Source organism: Odontomachus brunneus, unplaced genomic scaffold (assembly GCF_010583005.1).
Source record: "Odontomachus brunneus isolate Ranch 3 - 2012 unplaced genomic scaffold, Obru_v1 Obru_scaffold_001, whole genome shotgun sequence".
Taxonomy (NCBI): Eukaryota; Metazoa; Arthropoda; class Insecta; order Hymenoptera; family Formicidae; genus Odontomachus; species Odontomachus brunneus.
In genome coordinates, this window is record NW_022639451.1 from 5,581,502 (window position 1) to 5,603,039 (window position 21,538).

A 21,538-nucleotide genomic window follows, 5' to 3' on the forward strand; every position below is an offset into this window, starting at 1 on the left:
AGTTGTCGCCAAATTAACATACACCTGATTCTGTCTGGCTGCATAAACACACGCACTCGAATCCGTCTCGATGATATAATTTTGATTCCGCAAGCATTCTTGTATCGGTATCATCGAACGATTCACAGTTGGCGACGCGGATCTGTTTTGCAGCGGAGAACGTTGCAACGCAATGTTCATTTTTCCAAAGTACCAATTCGCACAAATTGTGATCTAGGAAAATCGTTGTGTATTCTCTCAGAGGTCGCGGGCTTTTGAGCAGATAAAATTATTTACGAGGCCGTGTTTTCTGCAACTTCCGATCCACAGCGACCGTGTCCTTGCGATTCGTTGCAACGCGTGCAAAAGCGCGCTGTCTCAAACGACTCGCGTCGAACACGATCCACCTGTTCCATTAGATCCGTAGTGGCGCATTTGCGCGAGCGTGCGGATTACGCGCGAGTGTAATTGGATAATCGAGTATCGCGGAGCGCTTAACATGATTGGCACGCACGTGAAAATACATATCCAAGCGATGCGCGTTTACGAAGCCAAAGTTTTCCGACAATCGGTCTGCTCTTTGTAGCTGAATTGGCTGCGCTAACTTGCGTTAGTTCTCTTTCTCTTTTTTTAACATGCCGAGTCGCAGCTAGTCGAAATTTTGATACTCCTTTCAGCCTCGTTCAACACCTATTTTGATATTCTGAAGCCTATAATACAACCTATTTTGACGCTAAAGAAAGTGAAAAGGGAAATATCAGACATCATCAGAGTCAAAAGAGTAAATTATATCATTAGAATTAAACGTTGTAATAACGTTGTAAAATTCAAGATTTAACATGCACGCAGAAAAATAATTTTGCTCTTTTAGCAAAATCGTCGTTGCTACTGCATATTCGTAAAAACACCAAAAAAATTTAGTTGCTAATTTTAGTAATTAATTTTACAAATTATTCGTTATCAGAGCAGAACTACTTCGAAGTAATTTCGTTGCCAGGATAGGAAAAATTTGTTGAGTGTATTTGTCCTAAGAATCACATTAATTCGCTATTGATGCAAAATAACGTATCCTTAGCAAATTTATTTGCTATCGGAGCAAAACTGCAACTGCTTATATAAATCCGTCGTGGTTTTTATAGCAAAATAATTTGTAGATTCAGCAAATTATATCCAGCAAATAGTGATTAGTATTCTTAGCAAATCTTTTTGCGGCCCATATAATAACGAAAAGATCTTGCTAGACCAGCAGAAAACTTGCTGGGCCAGCAAATTATTTTTCTCCGTGTAGGATCAAAATTTCGACTCGACGCGTACCTGCTTCTTTTTAAGTTCGAAAAGCGTGCACTATACCCGACGAATCGAAATTTTAGTCCCCTTTTCGACTCGAACTTTCCGATATCTGTTCTGAAGGATCAGTGTATGTTTGGTATATACGCGGATATTGAAATACTACTTAACCTCTGAATAGCGGAAAACGCGCAAGATGACACTTGTAAATCCGAAAGAGGATCTCTCGGTAAAGTTAGTAGGTTAAATAGAATCGAAGGAAGTTGATGTAGGTTTAAGAGTTTAATAAGATAAACGTGGAATGGAATATTGAAGTAACGAGTAGCATTAAAATTTCGGCTGGGGTAGTTCAGTTACAAAGAACAGACTTAAGTAAGAATCGGGTGAGAGGGGCTAGTTAACGCGGCGCTCGTAAAAAGATTACTTATTCGCATGAATGCGGAGACGTCGGGGACGTGTGTTCTCCGCGACGTATTTAGCGCGCGAGACGGCGCGTATTTAGCCGTTTAATTAAATCACGCATCCCGAGCGACGCGACGCGACGATCTTAATATCACGAGCGAATGGCGGAATGCATTCGCAATAACGAGAGTCGCCTTGTTCGCGACTCCTGCCGCTCTCGCGGATTCCAGACCCGCGATAATGAGCCCGATTATCGAGAATATCGGCGTGTCGTTGCACACGGTAACTGATAACGATCGATCAGCAGCGAAAATGCCATCGATACGTAACGGATAACGCTCGTTACACAACGGGGCGACACGCTTACGAGAGCGCGCGTTACACGATACTGAAAATACAAAATAATTACGGTGACTGGACGAGAGAGCGAGCGGGGAAAATGAAACTGCGCGCACACGTCGTCGCTCGTTCGGGAGAAATCGGCGCGCGCGCGCGAGCGGCATTAGCGATCTTTTCCATCGGAAGACCGATTCCAGATTCCGCCTTTCACAGCCGGAGACCGCCCGACAATTATTTCAAGATTATCGACCGCCGTCGTAACCGTCGTGACGTCGACGACACGTCGGATTAGAAATTATCGGCGCGGGGTTAGCTGAAACCTGTTTACGTGTGTCACGTAATAGTTTAAAGCCGCGCGCGCGTTCCCGATTGCGAAATACGTCGGATATGCATTTATTCTCACATGCTCGTTTAACTCTCGACGCTCGGATAAGCCGAGTTACATTTACCGATATACACGTACACGGAAGAGAGCAATTTTGTTAGTGTAACTCAGTTTTCCGTTTTGCCCGCACACCAGAGATTAAATATCTATGAAATAAAGAGTATTTATTTGATGGATACTGTGTATGTATGAGTGATAACGTATTTTTACTTATACTAATATAAAATATTTTTTAAAGAAGAGAGTATGCATTTTCTTAAAATCTCTTAGCTTCTCATCAAAACAAGTTTTTTTCCCCTTTAAATAAAACATTTGGATTTATATGTAAATATATGTTACTAGTATCTACCGAATAAATGTTTTTTTTTTTATTTTTAGGTATTTTTCTCTCAGATTTATATTAATAGTCGTCATTTAAAACTTACCTCTCCCCTTACGTGAGATACTCAGATTTGAATTTAGGGTTAAATTGCGAATTTTTTCAATTGAATCGTTATTATAAATGTAATGTCGCATATATTATATAATTCGAGTACAACACTCGAATAAAATACTGGTATTGCAAACCAAGTTTGAACGCAGCTAAATGTTCAGACAAATATCTCCGTTTGCAATGACAGAGACAACATTCCAACTCGCCGAGTTTCCATCTGGTGCCTATTCAGTCGCACACAAACTAGAATTCCTTTTTTGCATGTACGTTGTCCCGCAAACGCTTTGCAATTTATAAATGTTCAGAGAACAGGAATAATACCGCGAGTTGCTCGCTTCAGCGTGTGACTGTCGGAAAAATATCAAGATGTCAAATCTAGCTGTTTTCACGTGCAGATATCTTTCCTCTCTGTAAAATTGCAAGTGCGACACTTCACTCCGTTTTGAAAAGTAACTGCGGAGAATGAAGATGAGCATTGAACATTCACACCTCATTGGAACATGCCATCTCGGCTAATACATCGAGTCGCGCGATGGCTAATTAAAACATTGATCTCTTCTCGAAGTCCGTTCCTCTCCTTCGCGTGAAATATAACACGAAGTTGTTGCCGTCGCGAATTGCTGTTACGATGTTTCTCATTGTATCACATCATCACCATCGTGAGACAAATGTCGGCTTCTTCGTCGATTTTTTACTCTGCGGGGAAACATGCGATAAACGCGTGCGCGCGGAATTAAACGCGCGAGCACACACGCAGACGCGGACACACATGCGCGCCTACGATTTTACATAGCCGATGCCGGTAAACGCGACCGCGAAAGAAAAAATGGCCCTCGCTCAGTTGTCCGGTGCATAAAGGCTTTCTGGGTCAAGAATCAAGTTCTTTGATAGTGATCGTTCGAGTCGCTTTATCCTTTCGTTACGCCGTGGCACTTTTTCCAATCCGTCGATTTCTAAATTCAGCGTCGGAGTCACCGCGTGTGCAATGCATGCGTGCGTGCGTGCGTGCGTGAGCTCGGATGGCATGTGGTGACAATTTGAGAAAATTGCTTTCCGTTTATTCCATATCAAGAGAATGTAATAAAATATCGTTTAAAAGGTAAAGCGGAGTGATTCGTTTGTCGCCATGGTTTTTTAACATACGTCCATTTACACGATCGTAATTGCATAACATATATAATAATATAGGATAATCTCGGGAAGCTCGAGAAAATTGAAGTGCGCGCGAGTTCGTAACTTGACTAGAATTTTATCTCATGTTCCTAATCAGATTGATCCCAATCAGTTTATGTTTATCTTATGTAAGCTGACATTTTATCGGGTCCTGGCAATATAGTGTGACGATCGAAACTTTATTGATTATTAATAGTTAGGACTCGATAATTCAATATAAAGCGAATATCACACTTTTTTTCTTTTCAATTTTACTATGTTTCTCCAATAATGCAAGAATAACCTATCAGTAAAGTCTATGCTAAAGAATATAATAAATTCCTCTGGAAATATAGCAAATTTGTTGATAGCATATTTTAGTTCTTAAAATAAGACTAGTATATATAAAATGTCAATTAGTGCGGAATGTCGATCCATCTTCGTTTACAGAATTGTACAGTGACTTTTTCTGTAAGATTCTCTCTCAACAGGTAACTGATTGAAATCAACCTAATTATTAACCGTAAAATATATTTCTAGCCGGGAAATAACATCATATATCGATGTGCCTCAGCGGGCTTTGAAACTTTCAGCTGTATTAAATCTATTTCATTCGGACTCAACTGAGCTTCAATTATCTTATTGTGTTAATTGGTCATTACGGTTCATCGTACGTGTAATTTTAAGGTCGTAATAATTGATCAAATCGAAACACACCGTTAATATTTACCACTATATATTTAATTAACAACGTAGTCATGTCTCACCGAATCTATTCTAATTAGTGAACCGGCAGGAATATTGGCATGAAATTTATAACACTGATTCCAACCAATTAATAACGAATAGAAGCAGGGCTTCCGTGTTAGAAGTATGGGAGTGAAAAGTCGCGATACAGTTCATCAGAATGAGCTCATGCTATGCATGCGTGCATAGAAAAAAGGGACATTTCTGTTTGGAAAAGATATTTATTTTTGACGTGTTAGTCTTAAAATAAGATTACATAGTGTTACAAACAAAATAAAAAATAAGTTACGCGTAGGAACATATTTTATATGATTCAACGAAGGTTCTTATCATCCAAAAATAATTTTCGTTAGTGGAAAGCACAAAATATGGATTGAAAATATGTGTTTTGAGACGTATTGTGTGCCTCAAGTTCTCTTATCCTCTTCAAATTAATATACTTAAATTAATAATTATTGTTTCATGTATAAAACAATCATTGTTTTGTACATAAGCAATATATAATTTTAGAAAGAAGAATTTAGAAGAATTTTATCGTCTTGAATATCAGTGTTATATAATTTTATTTGAATATCATAGTAGTCTCATAAGAAGTACAATATGTTTATTTTGATAATAATGAGATTTTTTTCCGATATTTAGAAGCATTATATTCTCAATCTAATATTCTGTGTTTTTCATTAATGAAAGTTATTTTTGAATAATAAGAGAATATAGGTTGTGTGTATGTTTTTTTAATTATATAACATATATTCTTGTGTCTGTATAAGTAACTTGTTTAACGCTGTGTAATCCCGTTTGAAGATTTGTCGAAAATAAAGATATTTTCCAAAGGAGAACTTCCCTTTTTCCTATATGCGTTTAACGTGCAAAAGTTCAGATAATCACGCGATTTCGTCGATGGCGTGCAAAATAGAGCGCGCGATCGATCAGCTCGTTTGTGCAGATCGACAAGTCGACCAAGGATCATCTCGAATCGCAACGATCCGTATCGTTGTTCAGCCGTGAGAACGCAACTCCGCTAGAGAGAACGTAAAGGTGCGTTTGCAGCATGAGAACGTTAACTACGAGTGTCTTCGGTCAGTTAATTTGCGTTCAGTTAAGTCGCGCTGGTGTTTCGCGTAAGAGAGAGAATCGAGCGTTATTACAACAAGAAGTGTGTTGTCATTATTCGGTCGAATAATTGCGGGAGAGATCATCGACGTAATTAAAAATATAAGTCTCTCAGAGATCTCAATAGACCAAAGAAACGAGGAAGTTTCCCTTTCTCTTTTTACCGTTGGCATATTTTCCAGCAATAGAGATGAAAGTTAGCGCAAGTACTTGGAACGATGGAGAATCGATTCGAGTACAAGGTACTCGACCAATCACGAGTCACTCGAGTCGAATTCTGCACGATTGAGAGAATTGCTTGCCGAGCCACGCAACACTTCCTCGTTGGTTTCTTGATCTCTCACCGATTAAACGGGCAAAAAAGAGATCATATTGATCCCTGTTGCAAACGCACCTTGAGGGACTTCCTGCAACGCTGCGGTGTGTGCGCGCGCGCGTGTAAGTCTATGCAAAGACGCATGTACGCGGGTAATACGAACGGCGGTTTCACTGCCAGGCAGCAATAAACGTGGGTTGTTCGTCGTTGCCATTGTACGTTGCACGGAGAAACCCGCACGCTTAGGCTAACTCGGGCATGCTTAGTAGACGTGGGTACAGGAATACATCGAGCTCTAAAAGCACGCCTAGAGGCAGGGAACAAGAGAGAAAGAGAGAAACAGAGCGGGGAAGGGAGGGTAGAGGGAAGCGGGGAGAGAAAGAGAGAGAGAGAGAGAGAGAGACAAAGAGGCGGATAGGCAGATCGTGTCTCTCGAAGTCGAAGAAAACGAAACGAACCGCGTCGACTTGTCCTAGATGCGAGGTCGTGTTGCCCGTAAGCCCGGCGGCTTAAGCACTCGAAAAACGCGCAGTCTATGTCGCCTCGAGCCGCTCGAGAAACAGTGCCGCTTGATGCCTCCAAATCCTTCGAACGTCAAGTGTGAAATTACACTCGTTCCTAGTAGGAACCCAGGTAGACAGGTGTAAGACGTAAATTCTCACCAGCTACCTTGCTGTGTTGACTTGCAAAGGTTACGTCTCTTATGAACAAATGGCGCTCATATTTATCACGCAGAGTGACGAAATAGAAGTGCGAGAGAGAGAAATACTGAAAGAACGATCAAAATTTGCCCAGAACGATATGTCGTGTAAAATACGATATGAGAATCTGATTCTTAGTAAATTTGTGCTCTACCAATGTAACAAATTACTGCATGATGTAAATTCAATGATTAATTCAATACAGCGCACTCGGAAAAGAAACACACGGTGGCAATTATGTAGAAGTAACGAGTATGCGAGTTTTGTATTGAATTGATGTATACAGCTCAATAAACTAATTCATGTAGTTATTGCTGCTGAAGCCGAGTAGTTATAGGAATTATACAGTTTTCGTGAAATCATTCAGTTTCAGCTGCAATCACCACAAAATACTTTATTGAGCTGTATACGTTAATTCGACACACGAAACTCGTATAGTTGCCACCAACCAACTTTTTCTCTGGATGCATATTTGTCTCGTAAATATAATTTAAAGAATTGTAGAGTTTCCATCATCAATAGTCTCCCGACATCTCACGTTGTGATAATCATGAGAGTCTATCTGAGAGAGGTCTTTGCGCGTTTTGAGAGATAAAGGTAAAGAATATGAAAAGAGATGAAGAAGTAAAATCGCGTTAATCGGTGTCAATTCGTGTGCTCTCCCAGGTTGCCGATTCTTTTCTCAGAGCGAATGTTCGATAAAAGCGAACTTTCTTGAAGGATCAGCGACCAACTGACAATTCTGGAATTCTCATTTCCCTTCGTGAAATATTTGTAGATGTGTTCGTGCGTGCGTGTGTGTGCGTGCGTGTGTGTTGCGATTTACGTTTGATTGAGCAAGCGGGGTCGCATTCGTAGTATGTTGCATACTGAATCATGCGAGAGAACCGTGCGCGACTCATTGAGGTCGCGTCGTTGGCACAAACAATGTTGCAGTCGCCAAATGGACCGCGATGTCAGCACCGATTTCGCATTTAATTGCTGACGCCACATTTACCTCCTCTAACTTTGTATCGTCGTAAACCGCGAATCGGCCGGCCGGCCGGCCGGCGGCCGGCGCGACGACGGCCTCCGACGTTTATACACGTCGGCGGTGTGGAAGAGGCGGAAAACACTCGCGGGTTCTTCGCGCGACGTGCGAGATAGCGAAGGCATCAATTTTACGATCGCTCGTATCGTTCCACCGCCGGGGATGAACGACGAAGTGAGGGGGGGATTACGAGTCATTAAAAGCGGCGATATTTTCCGGTCGCATTTTGCAGCGAAAGACGTTATAAATTTAGATATATGCACTCCCTCTCCTTCTCTCGGAAATATTATTATTAAAATACTCCGTCGCGCGCTTCGCGAAGTTCCCGTCTATCCAGAATTCATAATTTTGTCGTCTGACTATTTAAATTTGTGATTCGCGAGCGAACGTGTATCACGCTGAAAATAAGCGACCAATGAGACATAAGAAAGCGTAAAAGATTTAAATTACAATGAGACTCGTCTGGGTCGAGAGACTAATCTTTCGCTTATCATCCAAATTGGACTCATCGTCGTTATTCGCGAGCTGTTCTTTTCTATCTTCGTATTTGAGCCGTTTTCCTCGGACCACGATCCTAGGCAACGTGCGCAAACCCACACATACACACACACATTGCGCAAATATCCGTGGAGGTAATCCTTTAATTATTTTGAGAAGCCTGCGAGGTCTCTCGAGCGCGCGTTTCTTGCCAACACTTCCGACCATTGAGCGGCTAGAATAATGGTCGAGCTGTCCGCGTCTGAAGAGAAGAAGGAAGCGACAATAAGGCATATATTATTACCGTATGACGAGGTGGGGGCGAGGGGGATAAGGATTCGCGACGCGGGACCAGCGGAGACGCGCTGCTGGAGAACGCGCGGCGTAGGAAGCGAGCGCTGCTCGCGTCGCTTATTATCGCGAGAGAGGCTGGCCGAGGATTTCCGTGTTGGCCTGACCTTTCTCCTCGCTGCTATTCTCCTTTACCTAGGTCGAGTTAGCAGAGAGTTAGTAGAGAATCAGCGGAGGAACACCAGGGGAGGTGCACCAGCAGACGGGGGCGACGGGGGGAGGAGAGAGAGATCGTTAAACTGCGTTCTCAGCACCGGCACACGATTTATTCTCGCTATCGCACCGGGAAGCGCTCAATGGAAACTCAAGCCGTGATGTTCTAAGCCGGCGAGCTCGGGTCATTGTTGGCGTCGCTTCCTTCGACGGCTTCATTGATTACGAAATCCGCGTGTCGAGAAATGCGCTGTTTTAAATTTGCCGTCAAGCGAACTCTTAGGCGCTCCAGTCACGCGCTCGAAGAGAATCAGTTTTCCAAAAACTCGACAAAACATTTCCTTTAAATTTTGGAAATATAAACAAGTAACGCGATTGTCACGAATATGGCTAATTTTACCCGAGTCGAGATTTTGATGCTACTTTGACCGCTCTTAAGGACAGTTTGCGCCTACTTAGATGGTTTATAGCCTAGGTAAAACTTACTTTGATGATATTGATACTTATTAACTTCTCTTTTGAACTATGCCTTGTCAAAATTTTGACGCTACTTTGATGCTCTTAAAAATAGTTTGAGCCTACTTAGATAATCTACAACCTAAGTGAAACCTATTTTGACGATATTGACACTCATTTCCGAATCGAAATTTTGATCCTATATTGATCTTATATTCTATAAAATGATTCTATTAAATGATGAATTCTATAAAATACATATATTCTATGTAGGAGCTAAAGCTTCAATAGAGATTCAATAGAGCTTCAATAGAACTTCAACTGCAGTTGGTGACAAATCTCCATGATCAATGCAGACAAAATGACAGACGGATATTTTGTCTCACATTGTAGGAAATAATACGTTCTTTATTGTCAGGGAATAAATTGCTGCGAAGGAGACGATTTTAATTAGCAATAAATCTCCATTAGTTTAGAAGGAATAATCGCGCACGAAGAAATATGTTTTTCACACTATAGGAAATAATTAATTCTTTTATTTTCAAGCAATGGTTACGAAGAAATATGTTTTTCACACTATAGGAAATAATTAATTTTTTTTATTTTCAAGCAATGGTTACGAAGGCGATCAATTTTAATTAGTAATAAACCTGCATTATCAGTTCAGGTAGGATAACACAGAAATATCTTTTTCACACTGTAGGAGAGAAAAATAATGATTTTTCTATTCTTAGGGGATAAGTCGTAATGATTACGAGAACGACTAATTTTAATAACTAATAAATCCCCGTTATCAGTTTAGGTAGGGTGACTATTTTTGGAAATATTTTGTTCACACCGCAAGAAATAATTCATCTTTCACTCTCGGGGGATTGCGCGTGTAAACAAAATTCCTGGAATCTCGTGCGTTTGCGTTGCGGCTTAACGCGCTCCCAGCTCATAATACTGAAACAAAAGGAACGTTCGTGTATATACAAGCGGATAAAATATTTTTATTCCCCTACATTGGACAAATTTCACACCGCGCGGCGGTGCGGCAGGGTTGAACGACCTCTTTAAGCGTGCGTTTAGCACGGTTGAACGACCTCGGCGACGGCGACGACGACGACGACGGCGGCGGCGGCAGGGGCAACAGCGACTACGACTTGCGGCTTGATTTTTTTAAACAATGGGGAAAGTCTTGCGAAAGCAAACTGCGAGCGCGCGCGCGCAGCGGCACAGCGAATAATCGCGGCGGAAGCGAATCGCGCGCGAGCGAGCAAATATCCATTGCATGTGCGAGCGAGCAAATATCCATTGCATGTGCGAGCGAGCAAGCACGAAACGGAGGACACGAGGCCGAAGAAGGAGAATCCTTTCGTTTTCGCCACGCTCGCGAATGGGTCGCCCACTCGCGAGTCACCCCGCGTTTCGCACGTGTGCGTGCAGCGCGTGTACGCGCGTAACACACGTGTGCGACTTCTCTCGCGCGAATATTAAGGCCTTTCACCGCTCGTCGCGAAACTGCGCCTTAATGGGCCGTGCCTCGCCACGCCGTTACGAAACGCGGAGTCCTCGACGCCTTCGGCCGGAATTCGGCCGAGGGAAGGTCAAGGGCTGGTTGGCTGGCTGGTTGGTTGGCTGGCTGGCTGGCTTGGCTGGCTGGCCGACTGACTGCCTGCCTGGCGAACAGCTTTCACCAGAAACTTTCGATCTTGCTGCCGTGCCTTGTTCACGATCCAACCTCCGAATTTCTAAGCGAAACCCCCGGCGTTCCCGCCGCGGCGGGACCCGTCGTCGTCGTCGTTCTCATCCGCGCGTGTTTCCGTCGCTTTCTTTTTCGCGTGCAAGTCGAATTCGCCGCGGTGAACGCGATTGATCAATCAGTTAGTCGATCTCGTTGGTCCTCACACTCAAAAAGTCAAGGGTCGTCGTCCTCGTCGACATTGGGAGATCAGGCGGTCTTGAGCGCCTTGACGGCGGACGATCTGGAAATCTCGTTCCGCGTTCTCCTCTCGCGGAGCGGAAATCTAGGGCGCTTGAGAGAACAAATCGCTGACCACGCGCGTACACGCACTCTATTCCTGAGCGCGATGACTAACGCAGGTGGCAATGCGTTTTTCTCGGTTGTTAATAATGTTGCGCTCGGTTGCGCGACGCGCGCGACGCGAGGACAGAAATCGGCGATCGGCCGGCGTAAGCGTCCGCCGCGTGTAAAACCGCCGCATTCTGATGTTTTGCATGCGCGACTGCATACCGGAACGTTCGCGTTAGAACGCGAACGAGAATATTTCGAAATTCGAACTGGACCGCCTTGGAAAAGGTTTCGCGTCGTCCGCGCGTCGTAACCTCGCCGATTGAGAATTCGTTTACGATATCGACGCTCGCAAGAAAATACCGTTTCCCGAAATACAAAAGCGCGCGAGAATCAGTGTAATAATAAACTCAGTACAATATTCAGCTGGTCCAGATAAAATTCTAAATGTCACAGTTGAAATTTGTCGCTATTTTTTCTATCTGCTAGAAAATTGTCTGCGGTATGGAATTTACAGCAACAGCATTCTAGCGATATTTGCAAGCAGATTTGGAGGATGTGAGAATCTATGCATTAGTTTGTCTAGTTTTTCTCGTCTACAACAGTAAATTTTGATAAGAAGTGTGATTGGCTTTAATCCGGGTGCCGCGAAGAGACTTTCTTGCTAAATTTCACCAATAGTCCAAGTGGAAATTTTATCTCTGTTATCTGTATTGATTAAGTTGAAAACATGCGCGATATCGCAGTGCTTGTCGTTAATTTATCTTAGCTAATTCCTCGCATCTGAATAGTAACTGAAAGAGCATTTCCCCGAGCGTATGACAAGTACTATCGATGGTGCAATTGCAATTTATCCGTTCGCGCTTTATCTATTCTCTCAGCGCTGTGTTTATGTGGTTGTGTTATGAATCACGCTCGATATTTCAATATCAGGCGAGAGAGATCTCGTCGTTATAATTCAAGAATCTTCTCCCGTGCAAACTAATCGGAGATTAATTCGTACATGCTTTTTAACGTCCGCGCAACGATTATCTGAAGTTTTGCGTAAAAACACGAAAAGCTCTCGATGATACAATTGCAGCTTTGCATTCCGCGGGTTACCGTTCCAGCGCTATTAATCGTCGCGTTATAAATCGCGACTCTATTAAAATATTGAAGGAGATTCCGTTATAACTGAAGAATTTTTCTTCCGACTGATGATCGCGTGCGCTTCAAAATCCGCAAAAGAGAGCGCGTTTGGCAAGGATTACTTGAGATTTAGGTCCGTATTAATAATCCAGCATAATTTATTTAACAGTCGTTACTTGAAACTTATGTAAGAGACACTTCGATCTAAATTCAGTATTAGACCTGAGCTTCTCAATTGCACCATATAATACATGTGATGTTATATTCATAATCGTGATATTCAGTTGAAAAATTCACGTCGATATCTATATTCAAATCTGAGTGTCTCGCTTGAGGTAGATATCAAGTAACGATTAATAATATAGATCTCAGTAAAATAAAAATACGGGAAGTTGGCGATGGTGGGCAGATTGATCACACTGCGTTTTACCGTTCCAGCGCCGTTGATCACGCGTTATAAGTCACGCGTGTATTAGAATATCAAACGATCTTGTTGTTATAGTTCAAGAATTTATGTGCAAGTCGATCCCTCTTTTTCTCTCTTCTCGCGAACATCACATGCTTTTTAACCCTAGAAACCTAAATATCAAGAAGTCACGTAAACCGTAAACATGGATAAATTTTACCCAGTGAATTTTTTGCACATAATCTCCAAAAAGATTATCGAAATTCAATCCCTTTTTTAAATCGATATAGAAAACACCGAGGAATACAAAACTATTAATGCTTTTGCAATTCAATAAAATTGAAGAAAGTTATAATGAAAAAGTAAAACATGTATTTTTGAGAAGTTTTAATATTTGAAAAGGTGGACATAGGTGAATTTTACTCATGTTTTTAAGCTCTTATGATTAATGTCCGTGGAAAGGGATGTGTTTGGTAACGATTATCTGAAGTTTAATGTAAAAATGCAGTAAGCTCTCAATGGTGCAATTGCAATATAACTTTGCGCGCTTTATCGCGTCTCAGCGCTGTCAGCGTTGTTGCGTTGTAAATCGTACGTGTATGACACTGAGAGAAAAGACATCTAGAAAACAGAAAATATTTATTTGTGACGGGTACTAAAACCAACATAATTTACTTATACCGATACAAAATATTTTTTAAATATATACAAATTTTTTAAAAATATACATTTCCTTTAAACTTAAAGAAAATCTTAATTTTTCACAAAAGCAATGATTTATTCGATTTAAATAAAGGAATTGAGATATTTAATAATTTTTAGGTATCTCTTCTTTTCTCTTAGCGTGGGATGACAAACGACATCTTATTCAGGGATTCTCTTCCGCGACTCGATCGAAGATCGCCACGTGCTTTTTAACGTCCGTGAGAAGGAGCGCGTTTGGCAACGATTACCTGAGGTCACGATAGCTTCGCGGGAGTGCGTTTACACGTAGCCGCTGCTCAGCCAGGGTTAAGCGCGACGGCGAAGGAGTGAAAGTCCTCGACCGTACGCGATTGTCAATGCGCGTTTCAGCGCGCGTGTTCCGCTTCTTCCCTTTTCCCTTGCCGTTTTCCTCGTCTCTTTTTCGCCTTCTCTTCCAACGGCCCACGCCTCGCGTCTTACGTTATCCGGCCGAGACCCCTTCTTCATTCACACTTATTGTCTCCGGCTCTTTGAATGAGAGTGAGCCAGTGCATCCATGAGAAACGATTATTTCCACATTCGCGTTCATTCGTTCGCACGATACGACCATCGACAAACGCGCGCGCGCACACACACACACACACAAACACACACACACATATATATACATTGAGCACGCACATACATACACGCACGCACATGCGTGTAGGACGTTTTGCGTTCGCGAGTAAGTGCGAGTCGAGCGAGCGTGTCGATTCCTACGTGCGAACTACGCTCGTAGAATCGATTGCGTAAATGTAGGAAGCGCCGATGCATTCACCTTTTACGCGATGCAGCCTTGCCCCGGCAGTGGCTCTCAGCTCTCTCGGTTTATTTCCCGCGCAAATAGACTCGAGTGTGTTTGCGCGTTGCTCGAAGAGAAGGAAAAGAAATTGGAAGTCGCACCGGATGAACAGTTCCCTCGAGCACAGTTTCAATTTGTAGCAAATACACGAGTAAATAGTTGAAATATAAATACCACAGATCAAGGTGGATAGTGCTCTCAGAGGAGTACCACTTGATACTCGAAATATCTGACAAACGGGCGTTTCTTGAAGAAGCGATCCTGGCAGGAGTCGTTATATGAGCAGCGTGCGCACCGAGTATCCTTGAATCAGCGGATGTCTCTCTTTAGCCGCGGTTTCTTTGGTCAATTTGAAGTCGATCTTCAACATGGCGCGTCTCTCTGGGTCTCGACTGGAAGCTAAGCTTCAAATTACGACCCCATAAAAACGAAGTCAACTCGAAACGAAGTGAAACGAACAAGCGTGCCGTCTATATCGAAGCTACTTGCGTTCTTTCATCAGAGATGTGTATTATTCGCCGATAAAGCAGTGTGTCTCCTCTCGCGCACTCACGTGCGAAATTCTCACGGGGAGTTAAAAGACACGCTAAGACCGCGGGCCATCCTTGCCGGCATTTCGCTGGCAGCGCCGCGTGTCGTCCGTAATTCTCGCAGGATATCCGCGGTAGGAGCGGGAAGCAATGAAGGGTTGATATCACGAGTAAAGTACACAGCGCGGAGTCGCGCGCAACCGCCTTATGAGACGGCCAGAGGCGCGAGTTTGGATGAAAGAGGCGCGGGAAACGTCGCCGTTGAGAACGTCCCGCTGGCCGCGCGAGGCCGCTAACTTTCTCTTCGCGTCTCTTCGTCGCCGGCCGATATATCGCGTATCATGGACATCGTGTAGATAATAGTCAAGCCGCTGCCCACCGTTTATGAGTCAACCGCCGTCAATGCGCTAACGACGAGGCGAGCGTCGGCGCTACGTCATCTCGGCCTGCAGTGGCCGTGCAAGAAAATGCAGTCGCATTAGAAATGATTAGAGAAGCGCTCCTCCGTTTCGACACACAATTCAGGTTTCTTTTATTCTATATTCCATGGTCACGCGAGTGACAACAACAACAAACGTACACTATTATCTGGTATATAAGGCGAATATCCTAGGTGAAATAAGAGTTGGAAGAGTCTCGTGTCGTTAACCTGACTTTTAAAATAACTGCGCAATTTCCTCTGGAGAACTGGTATTTATTTTTAATAAGCAGATCTGAATTTCTTTCCTCTTTATCGCTATCCTCTTTGAAGAATTTCGAAAAACGAAGAATAGTATATATATATATATATATATATATATATATATATATATATATATATATCTAATTTGTACTTGCTAAACTGAGAGAAAAATGTCTGAGAAATACAAGATATCTATTCTGTGGGTATTATTAAGTGTAATTTTAGGAAATTTTTTTTGTAGAATTTTCATTTATTATCGATAATAAGAAATTCAACTAAATCTGATTTTTTAAATTTAAGTAGAATAAATGTTTTCATGAGAATAAGGTTTTAAGAAGTATGTTGCCTTATTTGACAAATATTTTGTGCTTTAGTATAATTAAATGTGTTATTAGTACCCATCGAATAAATATTTAGTATTTCTCAGATATCTTTTCTCTCAATATATGAGTTAAAAAGAGAAAGAGGGAGGGGGAGGGGGGAAAGAGAGAAAGAAATAGAGAGACGGAGATACAGAAATACAATGGTTTAAGTAAATCCAAAAAAATTCAATGTCTTACCACGAAACTCTCCCATTTAGGCATTTCACTCGAGAGATTAATAGATGCAATTGAAAAATCGCACTTGTTATTGAGAGCGATATTTGTTTTTGCAGTAATTAAGACTCCGTTACCGGCAGCGTCAAGAAGCCGAGTTGCTCTCGCGGTTGACGTGGATTATTTCTCCGTCGGGGAGAAATTGCAAATCTTCCTTCCCCGCGTCGCGCAAAATCCATGGCTATTGTCGCATGGTGAAGAGATTCCCTCGTTCCGTCGCGGCCCGAAACAATAATCCTAACGTGACGCCGATTAATCCCACCGATCATTCGCGCGGCGCGCAATCGCACGGCCGACATTTTTATCTCGATTGTCATGCAATAATGAGCCCCGGGGAAATGACTGCGGAAGCCGGCGTGCCCCGTAGTCACTTATCTCGCGCGCGTTCGTGAGCTTCAAACTCGCTGCGCCCCTTCCGTCTACGCCATTGTCCGCGACCCCACTCGCCGCCCAACCATCCTACCATTTTCCCTCTCACTAGAGAGGGAGAAGGAGCATTCGCCCCTCACCGGAGGGGCGGCTAGGTGACGTCATTGAGTGAATAGGGGTGGAAGAGGAAGCGGGGCGAGAGACGGGGCGGTGGCGCGCGCGCGTGGTGGAGGATCGTGGGGCTGCCAGTAGGGGTTGCGCCGGGTAATGCCGGGTGATGGCAATGGGGTGAATGACCGACCTAGACTCGAAGTCAGGGGTGTGCAATGTATGAAACCACCCGTAATAGCAACCCCCCTTCAAAGCGATCTACAAGGGTAGGCTTTACACCCTCTCTTCCTTCGCCTCGTCCCGTTCTTCTCTTGGCCTGCTTGCTTGCTTTTATGTGTCTATGTGTGTCTTTGCTGTTTGTGTGTGTATGTGTGTGTGTGTGTGTGTGTGTGTGTGTGTGATTCGTCGTGTAGGAAACGCCGGGCGTGTAACTCGCGAGGGTTGCGGCCGTACGGCAAGCGAGAGAGTGTGCCAAAAACACATTTTTTTTCGTAACATTGAACACACGTCGAAGTCGTCGACGTTAAAGAGCGAGCGAACGAAGACGGGCAACACCTTGTTTGCCATGTGAATTTATCATCGACACCGATCAGACTCGATTTTTTTCTCGGTCTGATAAGTGGCTATTGTTATCTCGCGAAAAATTACTTTTCCGGTAATTATCCTTCTCTCTGATATTCAGTTGTGTCGCTCAACGTCACTGGTCCCGTGCCATGGGCAAAGCCAAAATTGCAGGAACTAAATATACTATGATATTGTATTTTTTTTCTTTCTGCACGGCAGCGCGATAGACTTTGGTATTGACGTAGCGCGCAATTGAGAGCATTCAGTTGTGCAGTGAAACTGTTATCACGCGACAATTGGCGACTCAGTTTTCCGCACGACAGTTTCGTATTTTTAATTGAGCGAACGCGACTCGCTCAGGGCGATATTAAAATTCAAGGAGGCGGCTCCGCGTCCCTTGGAGGTCAGAAGATCATCGATGCAAATCGCGCCTCTGTGCGCCGATGACTTCGTGTCCCAGAAAGATAAAGGCCGTTCCCTGGCCGGGGCGAAGCCGCACACACACACCGCCGGCGGGTTAAAACTCGGGGTGAGTCTCTCGAGTCGCACGGCACGGGCTAACGCGATCGATGGATGACCAAAAATAGGATCCATCCGACGGCGCAGTTCTTCGTTCCGACAGTTCGCGCTTGGGGAAGGAGGAGAGGACGGTCGCCTAGAAATTTTTCGACTTTCGAGATCCGAGATCGCATCATTGCGAAAAATTCAATTCCGCCGTGTCGCCGTTAATTACATCAACAGACACGAAATTAATTCCAAGGGCGGCTCCGCACTGGATTCCTGCGCGGGGATGCGCTGCAAAGGATACCGCGGAGAATCGAAGATTCACGTGACTTTTCGAGAAAAATAGAAAAGTACTATGACCTCAGCGAGGACGATCCCAACGTCATCGATAGGAAATAGCACGTCGACGATCGCGTTCTCGTTTACACGTTTCGAAATTTACAGACGCAAGAGCCGAACTAAAAACTGTGCTCGCTTCGCGCCGCGCAGGTATCCCCTCACGGGACGTAATCCCGATTTTCGCGCTACGGCAACCTCGAAAAGGTGCCGTTTCAGGCCGAATCGATTGCATGTCCGAGCCTATAAGAATCCGCGATCTCCCGCAACTCGAGAGACTCGCTTCCGCGCGCGCAAAAGAGAAAGAAAGTCCCGTCGTAGTGGTAAAACACCGACAAATCCATCCCCCGGTGGAGGATCCCTGACGGTTTAGGTTGTTGCATGCACGAGGGTTAGGCTGGTCGTTCGCCGTGGCGTTACTGCCACACCACGTGGCTCGTATTGATCCTCTTCGGCGAGCACGACTGAGGGTGAGAAGAGCGGGAGAGAGGGGGAGGAGAAGGGGGTAGCGGTGAGGGAGGGCAAGAGACGCGGGAGGAGGAGGAGGAGCAGGAGGAGGAGCAGGAGGAGCTGAGGGGAGTAGCTCAATGTGTTCTCTCTGCCGAAGCCCCCTCCGTTACTCTCTCCCTCTCGCGCCTCTTTGCTTGCCCTCCCTTCGTCCTCCTCGTCCTTGCCCACCCTCGGGCGCTCTCTTTCTCTCTCGGGCACGCTGCTGCATCCCTCTCTCTCGTCGCAGAGGGTAGCAGCCTAGTGCCCCTGCCTTCGGTCGTTCACCCTTCGTACACACTCGATTCCGATTCTCACTATCTTCCGCCCCGCTCGCGCCCCTGGCAGATTTTCCGTCTTTCTTTCTCTCTCTTTTTCACTCTTTCTCTCCCAAGTCCGTCGGCTCTCTTTGCCACAGCCCGCTCTCTCCTACGGCTACGAGCGCACCAATCTGCGCGACTGTACTTGACCCTTCGAGCCGCGCGTCGGAAATTAGGGAGCCGGCGCGGTTAAAAAATGATGGCTCTCAAGCGCGGAAGCGGCCTTCGGGAGGTTTCGATGTCGCGGCGCAACGTGGCGAAGAATTGCTCGAGTCGCGCGCCTCTCCTCCGATCGGCGATCGGCGTTGTGCAACTGGAAGGACAGTTGTTCGAACATCTCAGTTACAGCGGGGTCGTCAATAGAGATAAGGTCGCTGATAGAAAAATTCCGCGAGATGAAGAGCTGAAAGTGTGTGTCTCGCAGACGCGAGAAAAGCTTGATTGGTTGTAAATTTTAGCGGATTTTTCAGCGATTTTGGCTTTCGAAAATAAATTAATATTAAATTGTATGATGTCCCTCCCCCCCAGTTTCGGCGTGAAGCAAGTCGATTCGAACATGATTACCGCGCCTCCGCGACGGGAATCTCGTCGTCGCAGTTGACGACGTGGAAACTTGAACGCACTTTACTTACGATCAGCTCGACAGAGAGCATTGACACGCACAGCTCGTGAATCTAAAGTATCGCCTGCGTATCGGGAAGCATCTCGTTTACGAATCACACGTAGTGACGGTAATAGGCTTACCTGAAACAGAAAAAGAAAAGAGACATGTCAGAGGGGGGCGATATTCTCGGGGGCGTCTTGGGAGGAACAAGCGAACGAGTGTGAACGCAGGCGCGAGCGACGAAATTAGAAAGTAACTTTTTCAGCCGCGCCGACCTCGCCCTCCGCGAAAGGTTAAGGTCGTCAAGATGTTGCGACAGGTGTATACGCGCACACGCGTGCCCTCGACTAGTGCGTGCGTCGTAAAACACCGTAATCCGCGGCGGTTTTAAGCCTGATCTACAATGCTCTTTGTTTTCTGCTTCTTTCTCTTTATCTCTTTCTGACCTTTCAAACCTTAAGCTTTAAGCCAGAAAAAGACAGAAGACAAGAAACAGAATGCAAAGAGCATATTGTAGATCAGTCTTCAACGCACGACGCCGTGCGTCCGAATCGCCAACTTTGTCCAGTGGCGACACCATGCCCCTGTCACCCTTCCTCTTTTCGCGAAAGAACCGGTCGCGGAGAGACACACCCGGATGCTTTGCGCGCAATTGAGAAAGAGAGACATTACCCAGGTACAAGAATCGCTCTCTAAAAGTAGAACGCAACGAGATAAAATGCCATGAGCGTCGCTTTCGTTTGAAATTTATGTCGAGGCAAAGAAAAGCTCAAAGCGAGAAATTCGTCGGAGCTCGTTTGGGCTGCGATAGAAGTCCAATTAGAATTTACGCTTCTCACATTTCACCGATCCTGGAGATCGAAGTGCCGTCGTCCGAGCGAATTCGAGGATCTCGTCCTTTGTGATATCGAGCGCGTTCTATGATGAAACCGATCGGACGGATTTGCGTTGCTGTTACCCCGGCCACGCAGCTTTGGCCCCCTGTCAAGCAGCGTGAATGCCACTTTAAGCGCATTTGATTCCACGCCGTGTCGGTGAAACCGAACCTCCCTCTAGTCGCTAGTCGCTTAAAGCGAGACTCGCCCCCGGGATAATCGGAGGTTAAAACGTATCGTCTTCTTGTGTGCGCCGCGGTTGTACGGTAAAATGCATGGTGAATTGACGGAGGAATAGACAGACGAGAAGATGTGAGCGCGAAGAACCGCTCTGAAGGCTTCAGACGCGAAAACTTTTAGAAGAGTAATCATTTCTCTAAGATATAATTCACGCAGGACCATATTAACAGTCGTGGCTTGAAACTTGTCTCGTGTGAGACACTCGGACTTCCATTCAAGCCCCTATTAATAGTCATTACTTGAAATTTCTCTCAAGACACATAGATTTGAGTTCAGAGTTAGGTGAAAGTTTCTCAGTTGAATCGCGATTACAGATACAATGCCCTATATGTATCATACAATTCAACTGAAAGATCTGGATCTAGCTCTGATAAAAATCGAAGTATCTCACATGAGACAAGTTTCAAGCGACAACTATTAATGTGGCTCTTGGAGTTAGATGCAAGTTTTTCAGTCGAATTGTATATGTGTGGTATAATTGTACATCTGCAATCATCTGCGATTCAACTGGAAAACTTTTAAGCATCTCTGAATTCGAATCTGAGTGTCTCACTTGAGAGGAGTTACAAGTAACGATCATTGATACGAGCTTAAGGATTAATATGCATATTTATTTTTTACATTAAGAGATAACATGTTCATAGAAACCGCGAGATCAAAGTTGATGACTCTAGGTTGTTTAGAAGGTGTTTTCTTGAAGTGAGTCTTGTCGCGCGACGTGCAGTCCGTGTAGACGCAGTGCGTTGATCTTCATTAATTTTGAGAGTCCCTGATGTTCGAAAGAAGTAGTTTATAGTAGGAAAGAAACGAATAATTCGCAAACACAAAGTCTCCTCGGGGACGTAACGCCGAAGATATTCGCGCGACCGATTCGGTGATTAATTGCAGCGGCGATTAATTAAATGCCGTCACCGGTGCCAGATG

The 21,538-nt window shown here is 44.4% G+C and overlaps 1 protein-coding gene across 6 annotated transcripts in view; it reads right to left on the reverse strand.

Annotated features, from left to right (window-relative positions):
- LOC116854007 (hormone receptor 4-like) overlaps positions 1 to 21,538 on the reverse strand; it is a 246,428-nt gene that overhangs the window by 82,741 nt on the left and 142,149 nt on the right. For 4 of the 6 annotated variants that reach the window (XM_032835481.1, XM_032835471.1, XM_032835460.1 and 1 more), the window contains one exon: positions 19,528 to 19,639. The exons of the other annotated variants lie outside the window; for them this stretch is intronic. In XM_032835481.1, the coding sequence (XP_032691372.1) occupies positions 19,528 to 19,639 (112 nt within the window). The remainder of the gene's footprint in view (positions 1 to 19,527; positions 19,640 to 21,538) is intronic. 6 annotated transcript variants of the gene reach the window in all.